This window comes from Etheostoma spectabile, chromosome 13 (genome assembly GCF_008692095.1).
Source record: "Etheostoma spectabile isolate EspeVRDwgs_2016 chromosome 13, UIUC_Espe_1.0, whole genome shotgun sequence".
In the NCBI taxonomy this organism is placed as follows: domain Eukaryota; kingdom Metazoa; phylum Chordata; class Actinopteri; order Perciformes; family Percidae; genus Etheostoma; species Etheostoma spectabile.
In genome coordinates this window covers 25,757,209-25,780,033 of record NC_045745.1, presented here as the reverse complement: position 1 = coordinate 25,780,033, position 22,825 = coordinate 25,757,209, and the positions used below count along the sequence as shown (strand labels likewise).

Genomic DNA, 22,825 nt, shown 5'->3' with positions numbered 1-22,825 from the left:
CATTTGTTACAATACAATAAATCCTCAGGAATGGAGATTGCCTCATAATTTTGCACACAGTGTATAAGTTTGAGGTGAACAGTTGATGGATTGATAGAGAGTGACACTTCTGTCAAGAGCATTGGATATACTTTGTACTGTACACTGATTTTCAATATTTCACCGGGTGAAATTTTTGTTATTTTCTGGCGCATTTAGCATGATTGTCTGAACAGGCTCCCCCCCCCCCCGCTATCATTAATTCAGTGCAATATATGATTGGCTGGCTGTTGGTTATCAAGTGAAAGCATGTAACGGCATGTAACAGCAGAAGAAGACTCAGTATTTATAAAGCCTCTAAGATTTTGCACACATACACACACACACACACAACCTTGTACTGAGCGACTTTAACATTCATCTTTGCCTCCAGGTGGTAATTTCATTGTGTTTTTGTTGACTGTTGTGGAAAGTGAAAAAAACTGCATGAAACATGTCTTTTAGTAGAAAATAAAAGTAACCTGTGATCATGAGACTCATTGGTTTTGTGCACATTTATCCTGATTACAGTGTAATTACAGTAATTATTGCTTTTAACAACTGACTGTTGGGATGCATTAAGAAGACAAGTTAAACAATAATCATCGGTCAAATAGGGATAGGGGATAAAAGAATAGATAGGGTATGTGTGTGGTTTTAAAAAGCAGCTATGAAAAACATTTGATCTGCTAGAGGGAGTATTTAAATTCCTGTGCAGCTAAAGGAGGCTTAGAGCATGTTGAAAGGATGTGAAGGACTTTTGTTGTAAAGCGACCTTTGGGGAGTTGAATGTAATTCGGCAGATGTGCAGACAGCCGGGATAAATTAGTGACAGGAAGGAGCGTTTTAGTTGAGGACGGAATGTTGATATTCTGTATTTTTCAAGTTCAAGTTGGTAGTGGCAGTTTTTTGATAAACTGCAATTAACAAATGAAAACTACAACATGACATGATTTATGGACTGTCTGTACAAATTAAAATATTACAATCTGCAATTCACTAATACATGTCAATGGCTGTTACAAAGTGTTCCAATACACTTGGCAAGGTCCTTACAATAATGTTACACCCTCATTAAAGTTAAAAACATAAGCCTCTTAATGTCAACACGTCCCATTAAAAGACCAGTAAATATGTTAGTCTGTCTCCCGCTTTCTGATTTACATGTGGCTCCTATGATGTATCCAAACATTAAAAACGGCTTAGTCATTTCATAATAATTCTAGTTTTTTATCTAACATTAGTCAAACAGAAGTAAATAGTGCATTTCTTGGGGTCTATTTTCATCTGCAGATTAATACAGAGTATTATCAGTAACAGGACAGTCACCCATTGTGATAGTGTGGACTCACATTTAAATGTTTGTGTTTAATAGCTTTAGAGACAACAATAGACCTTTTTCATGGCAGACATGTTGACATGTCATAGTAGGAAAAGCATGGGTGCATTCAAAACCATTATGGCTGCATTCCACTTAGAAGAGGCCCCTGGTATTGTGCATGCTGACTCATTGATATACCTTACTGGGACACTTGATGGAATTGAGCTATTGTTAGGGTTATCAATTTCACCTGTGCTTTTCCTACTATGACAAGTCAAAAATGTCGACTGTGAAAAAGGCCACGGAGGCCTACACCACAGAGGAATAAGATACCATTCAGGTCCACTTAAAACTTCTGTGACTGTATTTAAATGCAACAATACGGCTGCAAATTATAGTATATGGGGCTAGCACTCAATTCATACTGAAATAGATTGCCTTGCTCTATTAAATTATTATATTTGTAAGGGAATTTCAGTATACATCTGTTCCCTTTGGTACACAGCAGCAACTACAGGTCACTTGGTACTTTGGTAGTGTGTGATTTATATAATCACTGAACTGGTACAAAAGCAACAACTAGGCAGAGTGTGATGTTTTTTTTCTTTTTATTATATGTAAGGGCTTGTAAATCTCAAATGTGTTCTGATCAGCTATTTCCTTGCTTTCTGTTTATCATCACCTTGTCCAACCAGCTTCTTTACAAGAAGGATTAATCACGCGGTGAAGCAGGTTTTTCTCCAACAGTGTTGGCTGTGACACATCCAATGTTTTTCAGCACATATGATAATCTTTTTGTCAGATAGGGGATTTTGTTAATACACACATATGTTTCATCTATCACTCCAATGACACTTTGGGAGTCCAGCAACAAAGAGGCTAGCAGTGTCAGCGTCACAGATGTTTTCTGTTTGTGGTAAGCATGTGTGGTGTCCCTGCAATGTCTGCTGTTTTAGCAGCACAGATCAGTGCTGGATACACATTGAGCAAACATCAAGATACATTCTACTATAATGTGTAAGTGCAAATGTGGCACCTTCGAATGCTTAGTATGTTCATATGCAATTGTATGTCTCTGTATACACAAAGTAATAATTTAAAAGGGCTATTTTCCCAACCTTAATTCCCTAATGCCACCACAGATATTTAGTAGGTGTGGGCCTTTGTTACACATACTGTATAATGTGTGAGCCTGAAAAACATAGCTGTTTTTCACAAATGACACAAATGAATAAACAAAAAAGCAAAACATTTGTCAATGTCATCTAATAAAATGTCTTTGCCAGATTGAGAAGGAATAAAAATAAGAGCTTAATCTAATTCTGCATGAGCACAAACAGTATTGAGTGTGAGCTTTTACAAGCAGCTCTGCATCTTTCTTTGTCTTAAGAGCCACATAGATGTAACATTGATGTGCCTAAGATTTAACAGATGCACAAAACCATGGTGCGAGCTCAGTACCTGATGCCGTAAAAAAGCACCAGGAAGCAGACTCAGGCACAAGAAGAACTTCATGGGTGCAGAAATGGAGCAACTAAACCTGTTCAGGGTTCAAGTTAGACTCTGTCTGATCTGTCTGAAGCATTGAAGGTGTGCATTATGGTGTGGGTGTGATGTCTTATGTGATGTTAGTCTGGTTTATGTTATGAATGCAATTAGTTACCAATTAGAAAAAGGAGTGTTTCAAGCAGCTGGTGCTGTCTTACTTTCTATCTGCATAAACATTTTGAATCTGAGGGATTACAGTTTTATTATGGGAGCACATGGTATGTTAGATTGTTTATCGATTATACGCCTAGAACTAGGGGCATTGTGGGTTATAACCCATGTACTATTCTTTTTGGGGATATGATGTTATATGCAGCTCATTAATTAATATCCCTGCACATATACACAAAAAAACAGTTTATTCAAAATGTTAACGGGTTAGCTAACTTTAGCAAAACAACTATGACTAGCCTATATTAGTTTATCTGACAATCTTTACACATCTTGACTGTGTGTGTGTGTGTGCGCATAAAGCTCACACGCACAATTTGGACAACCTTTATGTCCAAATCCCAATGTAAATGTGTGCACTACAGCTCGGAAGTTTCTATGAAACAAGTTCAAACACAAAAAGAAACTATACCTTTAAAACATGTTTTGTACTTTGTCCCTTAAGGTTAGGATAGGTTTGAGCAACAGACATGATACATTCAGTATGAGTTGTCTCTTCTCTCTTTTGGTTTCTCTTTGTTGCAAGACAGTAAAATATAAATTATGCAGGCAAAGTTACATTTTCAAGGTTTGATTGAAGTTATCTATGTACACTGGATGCTACACTCGGTCAAACTGTACATCATCACAGAGTCACAGAGGGGAGCAACGTGTTAGCTGCTCCTTCAGGAATTCTTTCATGATTCATATATTAAACCTTTCTCTCACTGCCAAACAGATAAGCATATTTACAGTACAATATAACCTTGAAGCAACTAAACTAAACTGTGTATCAAAACACCCCCCCCGCTCTGGAGATTGGTGCTGCTTTCATCGGGGAAATCACAAAAGGATCAAATTTCGCCTTCTTATTACAAAGTTTTGACATAAACACAAAACTAAAGGGAAAATACATGAAATGCACAGTATAAAACCAGTCGTGTATTTGTGCAAGAATCAAGGGAACAAACCATACAGAGAGAGAGAACTCCCAGAGAAATGAGCAGAGAAGTTACATTTTTAGGTTACATTTCCTAAACTTATCCTAAGTGAGCTGTGGCAAGAGTAGTATCACGTTTGATAAACTCGGTCTTATCATTTGAAAACTACTAGTTCACCACAGTGTGTCCCGATCTTTGTGTCAGATTCTCTGTGACCTTTCCAAATGTCTCAAACCTCTGATTTAGGAACAATGATGCTCTTCACAAGAATGGCATCGTTGAAAGTGTCGTCAACAACTTTTGATACATTTTAGGACAATACAAAGATTATACGTCAGATGGACACACAGCTGTGTCTGTAGACTGCAGAGAGTTTTTAATGCAAGAGTACCTGCCAGCACGGATCCTGGATCAAACTGCCAGACCATTTAGAGTACAAACATGGCTTACAAGGTCACTGCAAATCTACATAAACCATAAAAGCCATGCCACATTTACATCCTGTTAGGGCTATTCTCGCTTAAAGGGACATGCGCACAGTTTACAATCAGAAGAGGCGAAAAGACTTGCTGACAGAGCAGCAGGGTTGGGAAAGTTACTTTCAAAATCTTGCCCACTACTTATCCCTGATTGCCAATTTTAGATTGTAATAACTAACATAATGCACTCTAATTCATAAGCCAGTCTATCAGTTACTGTTGCAGTATGATTTATTCATTTTCACTACGATCAAGGATTTGTGCAAAAATCAATAATTGTTTCCGAGTCAAAAGTATTTGTGTACTTTCAAAGTATATAATCTGTTCCTTTTTTAAACTTAAACCAGGCTGGATTCTTTTTTTTTTTTACTGTAATGACTTTACAAGTACTCCATTGTTCCCAACCCTGAAAAGCAGTGAGCGTGGCAGACCAGTCACATGCACACTATGGGAAATGTTAGGCTAGATACATGAGTACTAACCTTTGGCTCTCTGGCTGCCGGGTACAAACATCATACAGAATAACAGGCGGCTGCGAGGGAAGGAATGAAAGCACCATTCACGCTTTAAAGTTGCATTTAAGCACAGAGGTGTTTTTTTTCCAACTTTAGAACATTTAATTACCAAGAGTCAAATGTGCTTTGTGAACAGTTGAATATCTTTCAGCCTCTCTGTATTGCAGAGATCTGCCGCTCCAACCATCCTCCCCCTCTGTAGAAATAATTAGTCTGTGAACATTCGGAACAGAGCAATATATGACCTGTTTTTTTTGTTTGTTTTTTTTTACTATTGAGAGATCTTCTTTTTTTTCATACATGATACAATGTACTGCGCAAAATGAATATGCGCACATACTGGAAGCATTATGTTGCTGTGGACATGCAAGTTGTTGAGTATACAGCAGAGCAAAAAGCGATTTTTCCTAAATGTTATTGTCTCCTTTGTCTTCCCGAAAACATCATCGTTCACTTAGATTTGTATCTTCAAGCACGCAACTCTTTTTTCGAGTGTGGCTTATTTCCCAGCAGGGCGTCAATCTCAGCAATAGTTTGAGGGTTCATTTGGGATAAAATCTGCAAGTAGGAAGAAAAGACGGCAATCAGTTAAAAATTTGATCTCATTTTCTCACTCTGCATTGCACACAAAGTAAGTATTGGTTCAAACAACGATGGCTCAGTGTGTCAGGCACAATTATTAATGTGGAAAGAAAAAAAGGAAAGAAATTCTACCCGTAGGGCACCCAGGTTCTCAAGTAGTTGGTCTGTATTAGAAACACCCAGAAGAACTGAGCTAACTCCCTCACTGCGCAGACACCATGCTGTAAAAAAAGAGAAAACCAATGACACTCATTCTCAATTGTATACAGTATATCAGTGAAACCACAGAAAAATAGACACAATTGGATGTAATGGCCAGTGTCAAATGGCCAAATTAAACATGTATCTACCAAAACAAGTTTGAGTATTCAGCATTCTGACCTAAGATCAGAGGACCAAATACGCTTTGGTCTACTACCCAGATCAATACATGTTATAGTAGATGGACAAGGGCACATGGTGAACAAACCAGGCTTTCTAAACAACAAATAAACTATTGATTAAACACAGAGATGGGGAAAAGTACGGTTATTTACTGATAAGGTCATTGATCGGCAGACACACAGGCAGACCTTATGTGTAAAATAAGTGAACAGACATTTTGAATCAATAGTTTTGTGCCCCAAAAATATGCATATGTAAAACAGTTCAATTTTAACTTCCAGTCACACAACAATAACATAAACAAAGTATCTGTATGCCTACATTGTACAATCATGTTATCTGCCTGGGTCGTACCTATGGCTAACTGTGCAGCAGTGCAGCCCAGTCGGTCTGCCAGTAGATGGAGCTCCTTGATTTTAGCGAGCTGCCTGCGGCCCTCCTCGCTATTCACTCGTTCCTTCAGCCACTGGTATCCCTTCACCAGGGGCAAAATGGAGAAAAGCATTGATACAGTACTGATTATACACTGCAATAACCCACTGATCAGGGAGAGAATTACACTAGGGCTGATTTCCAGTGGGAGAAATCCCAGAGGAGGGCCAATAAAATCCCACTGACCTTCATTGCTGCTCTGGAGCACTCCGGCACACCATCACTGTACTTCCCTGTGATTAATCCACAAGCAAGTGGAGACCAGGTCATTGCTCCAACACCTGAAAGAGGGGAATAAGGGTAGACATTTGAATTAAACAGAATTAACCTTCAACTAATATATTTAAGATAAATAGAGCTGCGAGACTGTGGATGTCTGACCGATCTTGTGGTAGAGCTCAGGAAGCTGCACCTCCACTTTATCCCTCTGGAAATAGTGATACTCTGCCTGCTCACACACCGGTGGTATCAGGTTGAACTGGCGTGCCACTGAGTATGCCTCCTGGTGCCAAACAGACAGAACAAAATGGTTATCGATCAGAAATTATGCCATTACCTGAGAGCACTGGGTTTGTAAAGAGTGAGCTTTTCTGAGTGTGAGATCAGCATTCACCATGATTTCCATGGCACTCCAACGTGAGGTTCCCCAGTACATGGCCATACCCTGGTTTATTACAAACGTCATGGCCCGTACAATCTCTGCAAATCACAGTATACAGTATTGAATTTACATTACTTACTGTTTTGATCACTTAAAGGAAATTGATTGCAGCAAATAAGAATAATTTCCAAACATTTGTGACTGACCTTCCATAGGACTATTGACATCATTTCTGTTGGCAAAAACAATGTCCACGTATTCTAGCTGGAGTCTTGATAGGGATCCTCTTAAACCTGTCATAAGTAATGGTGAGTTATTAGATGTCATTATCATCAAAAACACTAATGGTCTACAGCCACGCTAGTCACTCTGGGAGGCTGCATTTAGGCATTAGCTGAGGCTGATGGGAATGTAATTTGTTCTACAGGTATTTGGTCATAAATCATAGTAGTTGTCTAATGGTGACACTAGATGAAAAGTGGGATCACCAAAGTAAAGACAATTCATCCTGAGGGGAACATGAATGTGTGCACCAAATTCCGTGCCAATCCATCTGATTGTTGTTGAAATATTTTTCTAAAAGTGACAACCAATGTAAACAGATATCAACCACATGGTGACATCTGTTTACATAGGTTGGAAAAGTCGGGGGATCACCAAAGACTTTAGGATTCATCATCTAGGAATCAAGACTCTACACAAAACTTCATGGCAATTAATTTAATTGTTGCTGAAATAATAAAGTCTGGTCAACATTTGACCACACAGATTTCCAGGAAATAGTTGATTAACTACACCGTTCAACAGAGGGTAAAAGACAATCAATTTTACAGGGGGGTATTGTTTTTGAAAAGTTATACTAGATTTAGTTTTTCTTAAATTGTTTTGCGTCAATGTCTCCTGTGTGCCTACTTTTCAACCTTAGGTGTGTTTGTACTTCCATGTCGAGGTAGAAGTCATAGGTGAAATATAAGTCCAAATTTAAGCACTGTCCTTGCACTTAATTCACTCATTGCACAATGGCTTTAAATCAAAAGCCTCATGACAATGACGGTCAAACAGCCCATTTAACTCCTCGGTAAATGGTCAAACCAAGGCCACACTACTTACAAAACATACAAAGAAGATGTCCTTATACAAGGCCAGTAGCCTATTAACTTTCTTTAGGAATATTTTGGGGGAGGGGGAACTGATTTGGACAAACATAATGATTCTGAGATGTAATTTGCACTAAAACTTAATTTTTACATTCCCTCATCTGTACTTTTGTCTTCCTTTGTCCCAGACACAAGACAGACTTGAGTTAGCTAGTGGATGACAATCCACCAACCACACATCATGTCCTTCTAGCAAACAGTCCACTAGCATCCTTGCAACCATCAACTGCTGCCAAGGGTTAGGGTTTGATGTATTCACTGTGACACGTGACATAGAGTGGCTTTAGCTGAGTGAGACAAACCATGCACACCCAAAGACTAAAGGGTCATTACATGATTCATCAAAACTTAGGGTCTGGGTAGAATGCACTCTAGGAGACATTTTATATATAATAAAATGACCATACAATCCATTTAACCCGTTTTAAACTTTAATTAACCTCTTAACGTACAGTACATAGAAATTTAGCAACAATACACAGCTCTGTATTGACCCCTTTCCATTTGTTGACTCTGTTGTTGTGATAAACCCAAGGTTAAGGATAACCTATAGAGCTAATCCTGAACCAGCTTGTATTTTGTAATGATTCTTTATAAATTAAGATCAGGTATTTGCTGTAAAAAATAAATTTTACTCTACCTTCAATAATGTGCTTTCTGGAGAGTCCTCGCTCTGTCTCTGCTCTATGGAGTGATGAAAACACACATTATTGATGAACTATTGAAAGGATAAATAAAAAAAAGGATTTTGATGTTTTTTTTTAAAGGAATTAGTCTTTTAGTGTTATACTTACTGGCCTCCCCAATAGATCTTTGTTGTGATGACAAAACTTGAACGCCTGGCAAGGACACAAGAGGGTTAGGAACATTGAATGGGAAAATCAGAATTAATAATGAATCATTTTAGTTGGAAATCATCTATGTACAGTTTTTAATTAAAACAGCCATAGTTTTTTCTTCTTGTGTGCCTACAATCATGCGCACATTACAGAAACGTGTGGACCATTGTTGTATTTCTTTAGTTATACTGTATATAAATAAATCTGATTATTAAATGATTATTTCAAAGTCTGGTGTTTTTTTTTATCCGTGTATTTTTCTTCAGATTAACAATATCTCAAGGATTTTCAACATACAGTAGGTTTAGCAGCCAGGTAAAACATCCACCTGTTTTTATTTTCATATGGTATTTTAATCCTTTTATAGTCTATCGGTGGCTAAAGCTCCTAAATTGACAAAAAAATATAAATTTCCCTTGAGATAAGTTAATGGTGTGCCTGTTCCAACAGTAACAAAAACATGTGGACAAGCAGTGCATTAAAGAAAAACAAGGGGATTATGAGGAATTATTAGGGTTTCAAAACTTATCTTCATAATCTAATAGAAAAAAACTCTCCACATGCATGTGAGTCAGTTTGGAAAAATGAGTAATATCACCTCCATCCCTTCTTCTTGACAATGTTCCCTAAAGTGATCTCCGCTCTGTGAAGAAACACATACATTACTGTGATAGGTTGATGCTAAATTCAGATCACTGCACAACAACGTTGAATCATACAGGGAATCTGCAGACATGTCATACAGTACGTTAAAGAAACCTGATCGATCATGAGAGACGGTGCACCCGAGAACACCTACTGATGGAGAAACCTTTTGCAAGAAGAAAAACAGAAGCAAAAGTTTGAACCAATGCTTAGAGGAAGAAGTGGTGCCTGACCTTCCAGAGGCGTACACCTCTGCCGTGTCGAACAAGTTGACTCCGCTCTCATACGCTATGGTCATCAGGTTCTCAGCCATCTGGAGGGGGGGAACACAAACATGAAAACTGAGAGAGGGAGACGTGGAAAAGTTCAAATTACACAGAGGTTGTCCGTAAAGTACGCAATGCAGGGAGAACAATACAGTACAGTTAATATCTAATATTTCACAAAGCTACTTTAGTTGCTAGGTATCAGGTCTGGGGATTTTTGAAACATTTTTGTAACCGAAAACATAGAGATTTGCAGAGTTTTTCCACTAAAGCAATGTGAGTGAAGGTGCTCGGGAATCAACTTGTCTTACAAACAGAGAGACAACAGAGCTCTCACCTCATCAGAGATCTGTGATCCGAATGTTACCCAGGTGCCTGAACAAGAGGAAAGACAGACAGTTGTTTTGTTTCTGTTTTAAACCAGATGAATACACTTTCCTGCCTTCCAACCAACTCACCTAACCCGAGGCAGGAAACACGTAGGCCTGACTTCCCCAGGTTCCTGTGAAGAAAGAAAGAAACAAAAGAACAGTCTGTGAAGCTCATAGATGAAATGCAGAAAAATATGGTATGCTGTGTGGGTATTTAGAATACAATTGCACAAACAATCACAGGTGATATCCCCATTTTACAGTACATTGATTTTTGTGAGTGATAAGTGCTGAACCCAAGTGTAGTTCTGAGGGACTTGTACCTTTTCTGCTATTTTATACTTTCACTCCACTACATGTCATGGGCAAATATTGTTCTTTTTACTCCACTTACATGACACCTGTGGTTACTAGTTACTTTGCAAATTAAAATTGTATGGACAAAAAATACAATCACCTTTTACAATATGATATTTGTACAAGTACACATACAACTAAAATTACTAAAAACTAAAAAAAAACATGCATTTACAACAAACAAAGTCAAATGAATACATAAAATGAATTGCAATAAACCAAATGGGATGTAAAACAAACCACATGTGTTTTGCAAAACCTGAAGTATAACAAAGATAAAACGACTACATGTTAACATGCAGTACTTATTTCCTCTGTGTTCCTGGATGTAAATACTTCATTCACCACAGCCGCTGAGTATTTCTTGCCTGTGGTTAAATTACTGCCTGTGTCTAATTATTTCTGAACAATTGACCCTTTATTCTTCATATGTTAACAGTTCAGTGTATTACACTAGGTGAGGGAAACAGCTGGAGGGAACAGAGCTCAGCTCAGATAGGTTAAAGCTTCTCTCGTCTGTCCAATAATGGCCCAAAATGTTCCATAAGCTGGAAGAGGAGTCTATTACCCAACATGCCACATCTGATTATCCAGACAGCTGAATTTTGAAGGGCGAGCAAGAAGAAGCAAAGAGCTGCATTTGTGACCACAGCAGCATGTACAGCTAAAAATGATGCAGGCTTTATGCTTGCTCTCCTCTCCTCCTCCATGCGCGCTCTCCCCCATTCTAATTAGCCGTGGAGCCAGCTGGAGAGGCAGCAGAACTGCAGTACAACTCACTGCTCGCCGTCTTTTCATCTCCAGCGCCTCCTCCCCTATCTGCCTGCCTGCATCCGCCACAAATAGCCAAATGCAGAAAGACAGATTGTCAGAGCATTTAGACTCAGTCGAACAAGTCCTGCTTTTATTTTCTGTGGTCTATTTTCAATGCCTGACCTTAAGTTATTTTTAGATTCTTGCATATGTAAGCATTTGTGTCTCACCGTGTGCGTGTCGGGGGTGTCTGTGTTCTTGTGTGCGCTGCGTGTGGGTGTGAAATGCATATTGTTTGTGTCATTACTTTAAACTCTGTCAAAATAGTACACGGGTGGAACGTCGGGAATGATATATACAGGCAAAAGCTGTTAGGGGGATATGATGATGATGACTCCTTGTATGGTAATCTGGCTCACCATTTGTCAACCGATGGCAGCTCTGTCTGTTCTCACACACTGACAGTCACACTTTGAACACTGGGAGTAAATATAAATGAGGCACATGGGAGAAACACACTTCAGAGACTTTTCCCGAGTCAAATATTTAAATTTGTTTTTTTTCCATTTGTTTTGTACTTTTTCACTGGTATTTGTTTGTGACATCCATCAAGTTGTGCCTTTTGGCCTCAACTTCAGTCAGGGGAAGTTCAAGGAAAAAGGATTTGACAAGGTTGGACCAATAAAAGCAACCCAAAAATATGCGCTGCTCTTTAAAACAGCTTCCCTCAGCTTCAAAACAAAAAAAACAACCTTTGAAATTATCAAAAACATTGCTGCATTTAGAGATGGGAATTATTAAAATGTTATTGACACCAATGCCATTATAAATTCTTCTTATTGGTCCGATTTACGCCCATATTGTGTAGAAAGACATTTCAGCAGAATTCATTACATTAATAAAGCTTGGATCCAACTGCTTACCACCTTAGTCACACAAGCTTTGTACCATAATGAAAAACAGAATGCTATGTGTTAAATTTCACATTTAATGTGTGACAACTCGAACTACAACTAAGCATGAGTCAGCATTGTGCGGCTGTCAAGCATCCGGTAGCATCCACAGCTATTATACAAATAAATGCTTTTAACAATCTTATAGTAAAACTGCTTATTTTAAAATGCACAAAGCTGACCGACTAATGGGTTTGTATGAGCAAAAGTGAAACTAGTTTGCATTAGTGGGTGAATTTCCTGATTGCTGTGCCACATAAAGCACAATTTTTCTTGTTTCAGGGCAATGGAGTATGCCATTGTTTCTCTTTCTGTGTGACAACTGGCGGCCTCCTCCCTGCTCTCAACTCCACCGTTGTGGTGCAGTGCTGCAGTCTGCTAAATTACTATCAGTGAGTCTGGAGAGACACATGCTCTTTCTTTCCTCTTACTATCTCCCTCATGACAATGTCTCCCACTCTCACTTTTACACACACACACACAAATGCATGTACACATTCATTTGGCCTATATTTAATTTAAAATGTATTTGGCGTGAGTTAAAGCAAAAAAAACTACCAAAATACTGTGCCGGCGTCAGTGTGGCCAGTCGATGCTTTCACGTCAATGTTCACGCTTGATGGGAATTACACTTCAACACAGGCACAGATCTAAATATTCACACATGAATGCACTCCAGCGGAGCAAAGAGAAACACAGATGCTTCTCTGTAGCCTTCATAGGCTTCCTGTGCTTACTTGTTTATTTTTTCCTTGAAATAAATCATGATGTCAAAGCAAGGTGATTATAGGGACTTGGTTGTTCCATAAATTATTATTAGGGAGAAAGTAGCCACACAGGTGCTCCCTCATGTAGTCAGCATTTTAACCTGTGCTGACATTTACAGTTAGTTTTCAGCCGAGGCAGGAGGAAGACACTATACAGATGGTTTAGGTGCAAATGATGGAGGTTTTTTTCCTGCAGTTGTCATAAAATGCCACACACATGCTGAGCAGGCTGTTCTCAAGAGGGAAGCATACCTAGATATTATTAACACTCACGTCAGTGTGTGCATGGTGCGTGTGTGCGTGCGTGCGTGTGTGTGTGCTTATGTGTGCCTTTTCTGAGCACAAACTTTGGGAAGATTGTGGACTGTCTGTTCTCTTTTAATAATGCTTTACAAACCGTTTCAGGGTTTTTAAAGGGTCAGTTCACTCAAATTACAAAGAACATATTTTCTCACCCATGCAGATATTTCTTCTTCTGCCTCGTATAATTGAGGCTAAATAATTTCAACATCTTTTTTCTATGTGTCCTTTTTACTCTAGATATAAGTGAGACAATTTATATTGTGTGAACCAACTCTTTAACTCTGAGGGACAGGGTAACTCTGACAGCGTCTCTTATTCTTGCTTCAGCTGTTATCAATGACTAAACAACTGACTTTTAATGTAATGTAATGTAATGTTTTAATTGAGTTATATTAAAGCAGTTAGAAAAGTAGGTCTGTGCTAATTATATAATACACATGCTGTGAGCAGAGGAAATGTAAAAAAAAGAAGCACAAAGACACTCACACACACACACACAAATGGTCGCGCCCCACTAATGTTGCACACAAATGGCTAACACTATTAGTGGTTGTGACATACGCACGTAATGAAGTGGCACAGCTGAGAAATTACACAAGCTGATATTAAAATTGTGAACCATTTTATGTTCGTGTGAATTGTGTTTTTCTTTATTAACCCTCCTGTTGTCCTCAGGTCAAGTTTGACCCCTTTAAAAAATGTCTATGTCTGAAATATGGGTTTCTTTTTAACCAAATTACCACAAAAAATGGATTGGATTCCATACAACGCTGTTTGCAAATACAATTGACCCCTTTTGTTCCTGACTAAACTCATCTGTACATTCCTCTGATCTTAACTATTAGTCAAAATAATTCATAATTTCTGCTTTTTTAACTCAAATATTAGGTATAATTCTATATAAATGAGGGTTATGGACCATGAATTCCAAAAAGAACTGTAAAACAAGTGATAGTAAGGTGGTGTTAGTGAAAACAAACAAAAAAGTCTGAAAAAGGGACAAAAATATCAAATCCTTGTCCGTTTTTGACACAAGGGTTAAAGATTGTGGGCTGAAGCACATAAGGATGCAGCACTGACTAAGTGGTCAAAATGTGTTTAAAGGGAGTTTATTAGCAATGATATCCAGTGTTTGAAAAGGTCCCTGCACCTGGTTGCCTGCTGACCTTCTTTACGTCTGTTGCGAGAGTGACGATGACGTGTCAGTTTCCTGGTCTACTGCCTCATAGAGATAGACATGACAGCTCGATGAATTTAAAATGATTAAATGCAGTCAAACATATGTTTTTAAGTATCAAGCTGTCCCTCAGCAAACATAAGTATCAAAGCAACTGAGAGTTAAAAGGCTTTTATAACTTTAAGATAGATACAAATATTAAAGATTTTAAATTAAGGTCATATATGCAAGCAGCCTTTTCAGAGGAACGTGACGCACACATAGTGACGCGGTTACGTCACTCGCTGTTTAGAACAAGCCTGCTGATTGCTGCTTCCATCCACAGGCACATATTGACATATGCAAGCCTCATCAAACAACACTGACCCAGCAGTCGCTTCACATTTTGAAAAGACTGACTTATCTGCTTTATGTAAGTTGTTAAATCCCTCCCTAAGTTCTCCAACCTGAAACTGTGCACATAAAAATGTCTGTCTGTCTGTCTGTCTGTCTGTCTGTCACAGACTGACATATCTATTTGTAGTGCGTGTATTGAAAGGGAGCCCTATTAACTGTTACACTGACGAAAGGCGTGCTAGGTACAGCTCGCTCTTCATTGCTTGTTACAGTACATTCAAGAACCGATGAAGAAGATCGGAGATGTTACATTGTAGCAAACTGAAATATTTCAAGCCTGAGCGATGAAACTGAAACTGAAACTCACACTTGGCCAAGTTAAGGGTAAGGGAGACGTCCGCCAGCCGTTGGAATACAGTTTCTAGACTGGACATGTGATTCCTCCACTCTCTCTCAACTTGGCCAAGTGTGAGTTTGATATTTTTTATGAAATAGCCTGGTCCCAAATAGCTAGTTGTACTAAATGTAATGCAACTATGGTATGTATTGCTCGGGACCCAAATAAATTGCAGCATTGAGTGTGAAGTGTTTCTCAAGAAAACTGCAAGCAATAACACCGGAGGCTAAGCAATCGGCCCGTTTCTAATAGCCTAGTTCTGAACAGGCACTGCCCTAGTGATTTATAATTATAACATTCAGCAACCTATATGTGGCCAATGAAATAAGAAGCCAGATTTTTGCAGTTTAACAGCAAAAAAACAAATCATAGTTTGGATACATTTTAGTTAGGACCCAGGCAGAAATCTAACAAGTGAAGACTTGATGTGACTTTGCCTAAAACTTTTGCTGAACCTTAAAGTGATGTCACTAATCTGTTCAGTCAACAGGAAACTCAAAAGCCCAGCGAGAGTTGAAGGTCAAGGTTGTTGCAGAACACAGTCTTGTTCTGCTACACAAACCATTTGTTTCCAATGATTATTAATCATGACAACAATAAGAGGCCAAATTTGCATTGAATTATCACTTAATTAGTTTTCATCACAACTCCACTCTGTGAAGTCCACATTTTATTACTGTTTGGTTTTTATAATGGCATCTAAAGGGTTTTATAAAAGTGTGAATAGTCTGCTTGCTAATCTTTCCACAGCATTTCAGAGTTTTATGGATGAGGCAACTCTAAAACCACATTTAAGTAAATAGTCTGGGATCACATTAACAAACTGAAGCTGTGAAGTTGATATGCCCTCAGTGTGTATAAAAGGGTAACGCTGGGGCTGGATCACTGCCTCATAGCGCTAAATGACCACAATCTGTCTGTACAACTTGACAGGGTTGTTCATCAGTACAACTCAATCATTGCTTCATCAGCTGCTGAGAGTTCAGGCTTTCAAAACTCGCTGTTCAAGTGTACTCTGTTAGAGAACAGCCCCTCTCTGCATGGTTGAATGTCAGGGCACTTCAAACCCCGATACAAATTCAAAAACACAAGCCTTGCTCTCCAGCTAAACATGCAACTCAATGTTAGGTATAATCATTATTTTGTTTTGTGTTATAGGACCTTTTACTGGACATTTCTATTTGTTATTTGGTTTACTGGAACTATCTAGTGTACTCATTTCTACTGTGAAAATTTGACTTTACTTGTTGTCAACTACAGGCCATAGGGGTCAAAGTTCAAGAAAAAGCTAGTCAGTGGACCTTGGGTTAAGATCCTTTAAAAAAGAAGAAATAAATACACACTAGTGCTCTTCATACTAGGGCTATGTCTCATTCCCTCATCTCTAATTTCTGTCATCAAGAACCAAAATCTTTGAATTTTTTTGACTCTTTAACAACATTTGTGTTGAATGGTTTAAGTACGGCTTCCCATCATGCAGGTTCCTCTTCTCACTCATGCATTACAGTTTTTTTTTTCCAACTGCTTACACACATTTTTAAAACGATGTCTTCTCATTTCGAAACTCTGCACACAATTCCGAAAACTGCAAACCCAAAATGCAAAATGCCTTACCTCGCCTTCAAAATGAAACATTCCACATGCCATAAACACATCTCAAAATGAAGCATTTGCATCAAATGGCAAACACTTTGTCATATACAGTAGCATGAAAAAAAAACTATAAATACGTAAACCAAAGGTATCATTTTTAGAATACAGAATGTGTGTGTGTGTGTGTGTTGTATGCCTGGGTCTGTACGAGGATTCTTCCTAAAAGGGAGTTTTTCCTTGCCACTGTTGCACTGTTGCTTACTACTAGTGCTGTTGGGTCTTTGTAAATTATAGAATGTGGTCTAGACCTACTCTATCTGTCCTCCTCCTCCTCCTCCTCCTCCCCTTGCTGTCTTTCTATTGTTGGCATCCATTGTTCAAAACAGGTAATCTGACCTGTCCCCTATGTATAGGGATATACTAAAGCAGTGATTGGTTAGTGTTCAGTTAAGCACAATGTGTTTGCACATGGCAACTGAAATGTAGCATTTTCATTGGTTGTGTTTGGAAAAGGAAAGCAAGTCACTTCCTGTTCAATTTTTGTGTCTTATGTAGAGAGTTGTGTGCAGTGTTTTGAAAAAAAAGTGTTTTATGCAATTAAAAATGGAGAGAAAAGCTGAGAAATAGCTTATGGTTTTGCAGATTTTGTGTGTAGTGAAACACTTTGATGAAAGGTTTCAAAAATTGCAGGACATGAAAAGATTTTGTGTGTAAGTAGTTGGAAAAAAAACTGTAAGATAGCTGTATCCAGCTGCCTGCAACTAACAAAATGTGCCCTGCCGCCATTACATTAAAAAAATCCAGGATAAATGTTCCTGATAAATGGCAGATATGTCTGGAAATGTACCTGACCTGCATACCAGGTTGCTGTTGGTGAAAAGAGAAGGCCTGGTTCCCATAGAAACGGACAATTTGCTAAGTGACAGACTTCTAGTCTCACCTAAACCCCACAGGTCCCCTGGCAAAAAAGACTCCATGAGTGCTGTGTTCAGCTGGGTATAACTACCTAGGTTTGAGGAATTATTTCAAAAAAGAATTGACAATTTAAGAATTTGAACTGAGCTGGTATGAACAGATTGTTTGCATTACAGGAATGCACTTTTCTGTTTTTCTTGGCTGATGCACAGGTTTTACAGTTCAAACACACAATTATTCAAAGATATTACTGTACATTAAAGGTTGACAAATAATGTTAAAAGATATAGTGCACAACTATTTTATAGAGAATTTTCAAAGAGAAAGAGTTGAGGCAGGGGATGACAGCAGAGGCTCATGGGAGTGATAACTGGCAGCAGGTGCCATTGTCTGCTTCCGGCCAGTAAGTGATGAATACTCAGGTTAATGAGATAGCAGGGGGGATTAGGCAACATGCAGTCAAACAGGGCAACTAGTGGCAAAGATAGGCGCCATCTGGAGATCAAATTTACTCAGAACTCTTCTTTTCTGCTCTGTTGTGGCAGTGATATGGCCTCGATACACATCATGTCAAGAAATCTCCAACATTTCCTTTCTGCACAGATACACAGATTCATTCCTGCAGCATGTTTTATGTAGATTCCTGTTCCACCAGACCTCAGTGTGGTTATGACAGCAGTATAAAATGGAGAATGTGCGACCACTGTGCTGCAAACACACTCTGTGGCCGGGTGGCGAGGCTTTGAAAGGCCTCAGTTACAGAAGGGACTGATAAGGAACAGCAGTGCTGACTGATTAGGAAATAAGACTAAAAAACTAAAAGGCAACGCCCGGGGTGTTGCCACTGGCAACTGGAGCTGGCCATATGCTGTATAGATTTATTGTGCTGCTGCACTCCCTATTAGTGACACATTTCCAGAGACAGCGGAACTACCACCCAATCAGAAGAATGTATGCAATTCTCAAGGAAGATAAAACAGTAGTGGGGATATCCAGGTTTCATCTTGTGTCTCATTCCCTTTTTAAATATCCTATTAAATGAAAACTAAATTGACTGGAGAGAATGGCAGCAATTCAATCAACCTGATTACCAGGAAAACAGGTCATTAAAACCATCCTCGTAGTTATTGAATTTTACAGTCCAGATGAAGGAAGCACACGGTATGAGTTTATGGTATTATAGATTCTGGTGCATGCTGTGGGTTTTATATGCATATTCATACAGTGTAATACTGTCCACTGAGTGAGTGAAGGCTACATGAGCAGCTACCCTTGTCCACCTGAAGCTATAATCCATCAAGGTGAACTGAATAAGAAAAAAGACCAAAAAACTCATATGACATTCTCTTCATGCTGTTTATCTGGTCTGGTTCCTCCCTACATTATGACTCAGACCTGAATCAGAATCAGAATACTTTATTGATCCCCTCAGGGAACTTATTTAGTTGTATTTGCTCACAGTCAAATTCAAGGTAAAATAAGAGTGAGAAAAGTCAATACGTGTATAAAGCAAGAAAAGTATCATAGCTACAGTAATAAATAAATAAAACGTTAAGTGGTGTGTGCAACAATGGTTTTGTGTGCATAAGATCCTCTGCTGCACCAATTATTTTTATGACCGTGAAATGCTTTTAAAACCTCAAAGAAAAGCTGGAAGTGCTGGGTGCTTTGAGGAAAGCTGTTATGGGAGATAGGCTTTTTTATTAACCTGTGGTGAAGGAAGAGGCCAGGGAGAAATCTGCATAAAACACCTAAGCCTACAGCAGATGCTCCTATGCATACTGTCTGTTGTACTGGGATAACAGTATGGATTATGTAAGCATTTTTACATCCATCAGTGCAAGCGTGTTTAGGCGTTAATGCAATTTTTTTTTACAATGTCAGTAAAATCTCTGCTGTATGTGCACTTACTCAAGTGCTTTACCCCGCTAATGGATATGTAGGCAGCCTGCACAGTATGTTACAGGATGCACGTTTGTGACAATTCATGCTAACCTTACAATTCACCTAGCATCTCAACAAAGAGATGGACAGAAATAGAAATAGAAATAGAAATAAAGCCCGGCCGGCAGAGCTTCATGATGAGAGGAGGGCCAATCAGATCAGCTGCCCCCCTCGTCACCTGGCGGAGGATTTGCCACTGATGCTCATTATGATAATCTGCAAGTCAAAAGGCCTTGATAATCAAAGTGAAATGTAAACCAGTCAGATCCCTCTGATGTGGATTAACCCTCCACCCCTGAAGCTCCTCATCTCCATACTCACCTGTACTTCATGCTGCTGTGGCGCCCGATGGCCTCCTTCATGTGGGCATGGCCCTGAGGAGTCGGACGGGACCCGGACCCCTCCCTGGTCTTTCCTTGAGACGTGTAGTTGCCATTGCTCCCTTGTCCACCACCACCACCACCACCACCTCCTCCTCCGCTACCACCACCTCCTCCTCGATCACCGCCCCCTCCTCCTCCACTGCTTCCTCCAGGAGGTGGAGCGGTGCGAAGGCCACAGAGACGGTCCTCACTGCGACTCTTGAGGTTGTGCTCAGTGCAGGCGAAAGACACCTGCATCCTGACCCTGGTTTCTGGGGTCTCTTATTTTGATGGAGGGCAGGGGTGGGGTGCACAAACAATAATGTCTGTGAACTGTTGGTGCTGCTGGACAATGTTATCCCGTTGTGCTGTTGTGGCGAAGCAGTGATGCTCATACAAAAAAGGGCTCAGACAGGGCAGGTCAGAGCTTTTGGCTGACAGTTGGAGGGAGCAGGCAAGAGTCCAGCCTCTAACATGACACACACAGAGTTACCGTCTGCTCTGTCTCCTGTCTGGTAATGCAAACCTGGCAAACGGGCTCTTGGAGTTTTCACACTCACAAGATGCATCAGGGCTGCCCTCCAAAAATCATCAGGAAGCGTGTAAGCTCACAGCAGTCCTCAAAAGGATTTGGGGATGTGGCAGTTCTTGGGAACCTCAGTGCAATAGGAGCCCTCGAGTGTGTCAGCAGCTCGGCCTTCTCCCACATAGGCTACATGCACGGGGCTCGTATGGCTTATGTTGGGTGGTAAAGCACTTGGTAGCTCGCTGTCTTCCCTTTAGCTGAGGTTGGGTCTATCTGTCTTGGGCAAAGGAGCTCCGGAGTGTGCCGCAGCAATGACACAACCACAGCTACAGGCATCCTCGCACCTCGCGTCGGAATAAGGCATAGCTATATATTTATTTATTTTTTGTCGCAAGGTGGGTCAGCAAAAAAAAAAAAAAAAAAACTGGCTTAACTGCTCGAATTTACATTGCCGTGGCGAACAGTCCGATATCATATAAACTTGATATGATGCGAATTCACCCAGTCAAGCCCCACCGATGCATCATATCCCAGCAGCCTCACGCAGCATCAGATGGATGCAAGAGAAAGAGAGACAGAGGGGAAACACAAGCAAATTCAATTTGTATTACCTTCAGTGTGTGAAGTCGCTTACATACCGGCAGCAGCTGTGCAGGTCTCCCGTTATCTGACGGTAGGTACACGGATTTGAAAAAACAAAACAAAACGCCGGTTTCTGGCCCAAAAATTAGAAATTTCAAACGATCGGTGCAGCCTCGTTGAGCATTATTTTGTTTTCTGAATTCAGACTCTTTTCTTTTCTTTCCTTTTTCCAGAGGCTCCAAAATGTTCACGACTCACAAGCAATGTGGGGTTTTAAAAGATGCTCTCTCTCTCTCTCTCTCTCTCTCCTCTCTCTCTCTCTCTCTCTCTTCTCTCTCTCTCTCTCGGGTGTGAGCTCTACATTTTTCATCATAGGCTACACAAATTTTATGAAACATATATATATATATATATATAAACATATGTTTATGATAGTGGAGCTTAAACACAGCTAGGCTAAGGTGTTTTTTGAAATAAGAAAAAAACAACCATCATCCTTATACATCTAAAATGTTTTTTATGTTTTGAATATATCTGTAGAATATCATATTCCACACATGCCACTGTTCTTTTCCATTATGCAGGATCTCTCTTTCTCACCCCCCCCCCCCCCCATGTTTCCACCTTCAAAACCACTTCATCTGCAATGTTTGTATAAGGCAAATCACCCCAAATCATACTGCAATACTGTACCACCAACACCACCACCACCACCACCACCATCATCATCATCATCATCTCACAATAAAGAGCTGATACATGTCTTTAAAGTCACCTCACATCACATCATAACATGGCATAGCGTGGTATATCAAATCCAATTGCATCACATCACATCACATTATCTTACAATAAAACTGATGTGTCATTTGGTGGCCGGACAATGATAATAGTTCTTTCAAGGCTGTGTTTACAATCTCAATTATGCTGCCATATCCTTTGAGAAGACTGTCAACCAACGAAGTTTCAGTCAGTGCTCGGTGTTTGCTCTCCCTGCCTCACACAGCGGGACAAGCTGCAAAATCGTGCAAATAAAAATGCCAACACACACTCATACAAACATTTATCATTTCTGTTCATTTGTTCTCAGGAGTCTTGTCTAATGAAATCTTGCTTTAGAGCGATCTTCAGTCCCAGGTTGATCACAGGGCAGTCAGCTGCCAGTACACTGTAACTTGGAGCTGGCAATCAGCTCTTTTTAAAGAGCTGTTCAGTAGCCTACATGTTGGGACGGGGAAGTTTCCAGCTGTATAGGCAGAAAGAGAATGTGAATGCCACCCGCTGTGATATTTTAGAAGAGGAGATAGACTTTCCAAAAATCACTTTATTCTGAGTTCCAGACTACAAACAAAATCACATTAAGTGAATAGACATTAACATAATGACTTTGACTAAATCTTCGTCTACCCATGGGCTTAACCTTCACCTTTACTCCAAACAATTTCATCATCATCATCATCATCATCATCATCATCTTAATTGCAATGACACATCCTGCTCCACAGTTTAGAAATGATGATGGCTCACCAACACTTGGGAGCTTCACCTTACCACACTGTTGTCCCCAATTAGTTGACTTTAGTCTATTAGAAATTTGCGTGGGAACCCGTT

The 22,825-nt window shown here is 39.6% G+C and overlaps 1 protein-coding gene and 1 long non-coding RNA gene across 5 annotated transcripts in view; one reads left to right on the top strand and one right to left on the bottom strand.

Annotated features, from left to right (window-relative positions):
- Nucleotides 1-2,452: 2,452 nt before the first annotated feature.
- LOC116700335 (voltage-gated potassium channel subunit beta-3) overlaps nucleotides 2,453-22,825 on the bottom strand; it is a 25,553-nt gene continuing 5,180 nt past the window's right edge. Inside the window, exons 1-14 of one of the 4 annotated variants that reach the window (XM_032533437.1) lie at nucleotides 20,066-21,510; nucleotides 10,337-10,380; nucleotides 10,216-10,253; nucleotides 9,846-9,925; nucleotides 9,566-9,610; nucleotides 8,923-8,967; nucleotides 8,769-8,812; nucleotides 7,178-7,264; nucleotides 6,984-7,069; nucleotides 6,752-6,872; nucleotides 6,557-6,651; nucleotides 6,293-6,413; nucleotides 5,687-5,775; nucleotides 2,453-5,530 (exon numbers count right to left, since the gene is read on the bottom strand). In XM_032533437.1, coding sequence (XP_032389328.1) covers nucleotides 5,441-5,530; nucleotides 5,687-5,775; nucleotides 6,293-6,413; nucleotides 6,557-6,651; nucleotides 6,752-6,872; nucleotides 6,984-7,069; nucleotides 7,178-7,264; nucleotides 8,769-8,812; nucleotides 8,923-8,967; nucleotides 9,566-9,610; nucleotides 9,846-9,925; nucleotides 10,216-10,253; nucleotides 10,337-10,380; nucleotides 20,066-20,364 — 1,284 coding nt within the window. In that variant the 5' untranslated portion in view covers nucleotides 20,365-21,510 and the 3' untranslated portion in view covers nucleotides 2,453-5,440. Of the gene's footprint in view, nucleotides 5,531-5,686; nucleotides 5,776-6,292; nucleotides 6,414-6,556; nucleotides 6,652-6,751; nucleotides 6,873-6,983; nucleotides 7,070-7,177; nucleotides 7,265-8,768; nucleotides 8,813-8,922; nucleotides 8,968-9,565; nucleotides 9,611-9,845; nucleotides 9,926-10,215; nucleotides 10,254-10,336; nucleotides 10,381-20,065; nucleotides 21,511-22,825 lie in introns of those variants that run through there. The other 3 variants (XM_032533440.1, XM_032533439.1, XM_032533438.1) reach the window with 3 other exon arrangements.
- LOC116700341 (uncharacterized) overlaps nucleotides 17,211-22,825 on the top strand; it is a 273,867-nt gene continuing 268,252 nt past the window's right edge. Inside the window, exon 1 of the long non-coding RNA XR_004334625.1 lies at nucleotides 17,211-17,331. This is a non-coding gene — a long non-coding RNA (uncharacterized LOC116700341). The remainder of the gene's footprint in view (nucleotides 17,332-22,825) is intronic.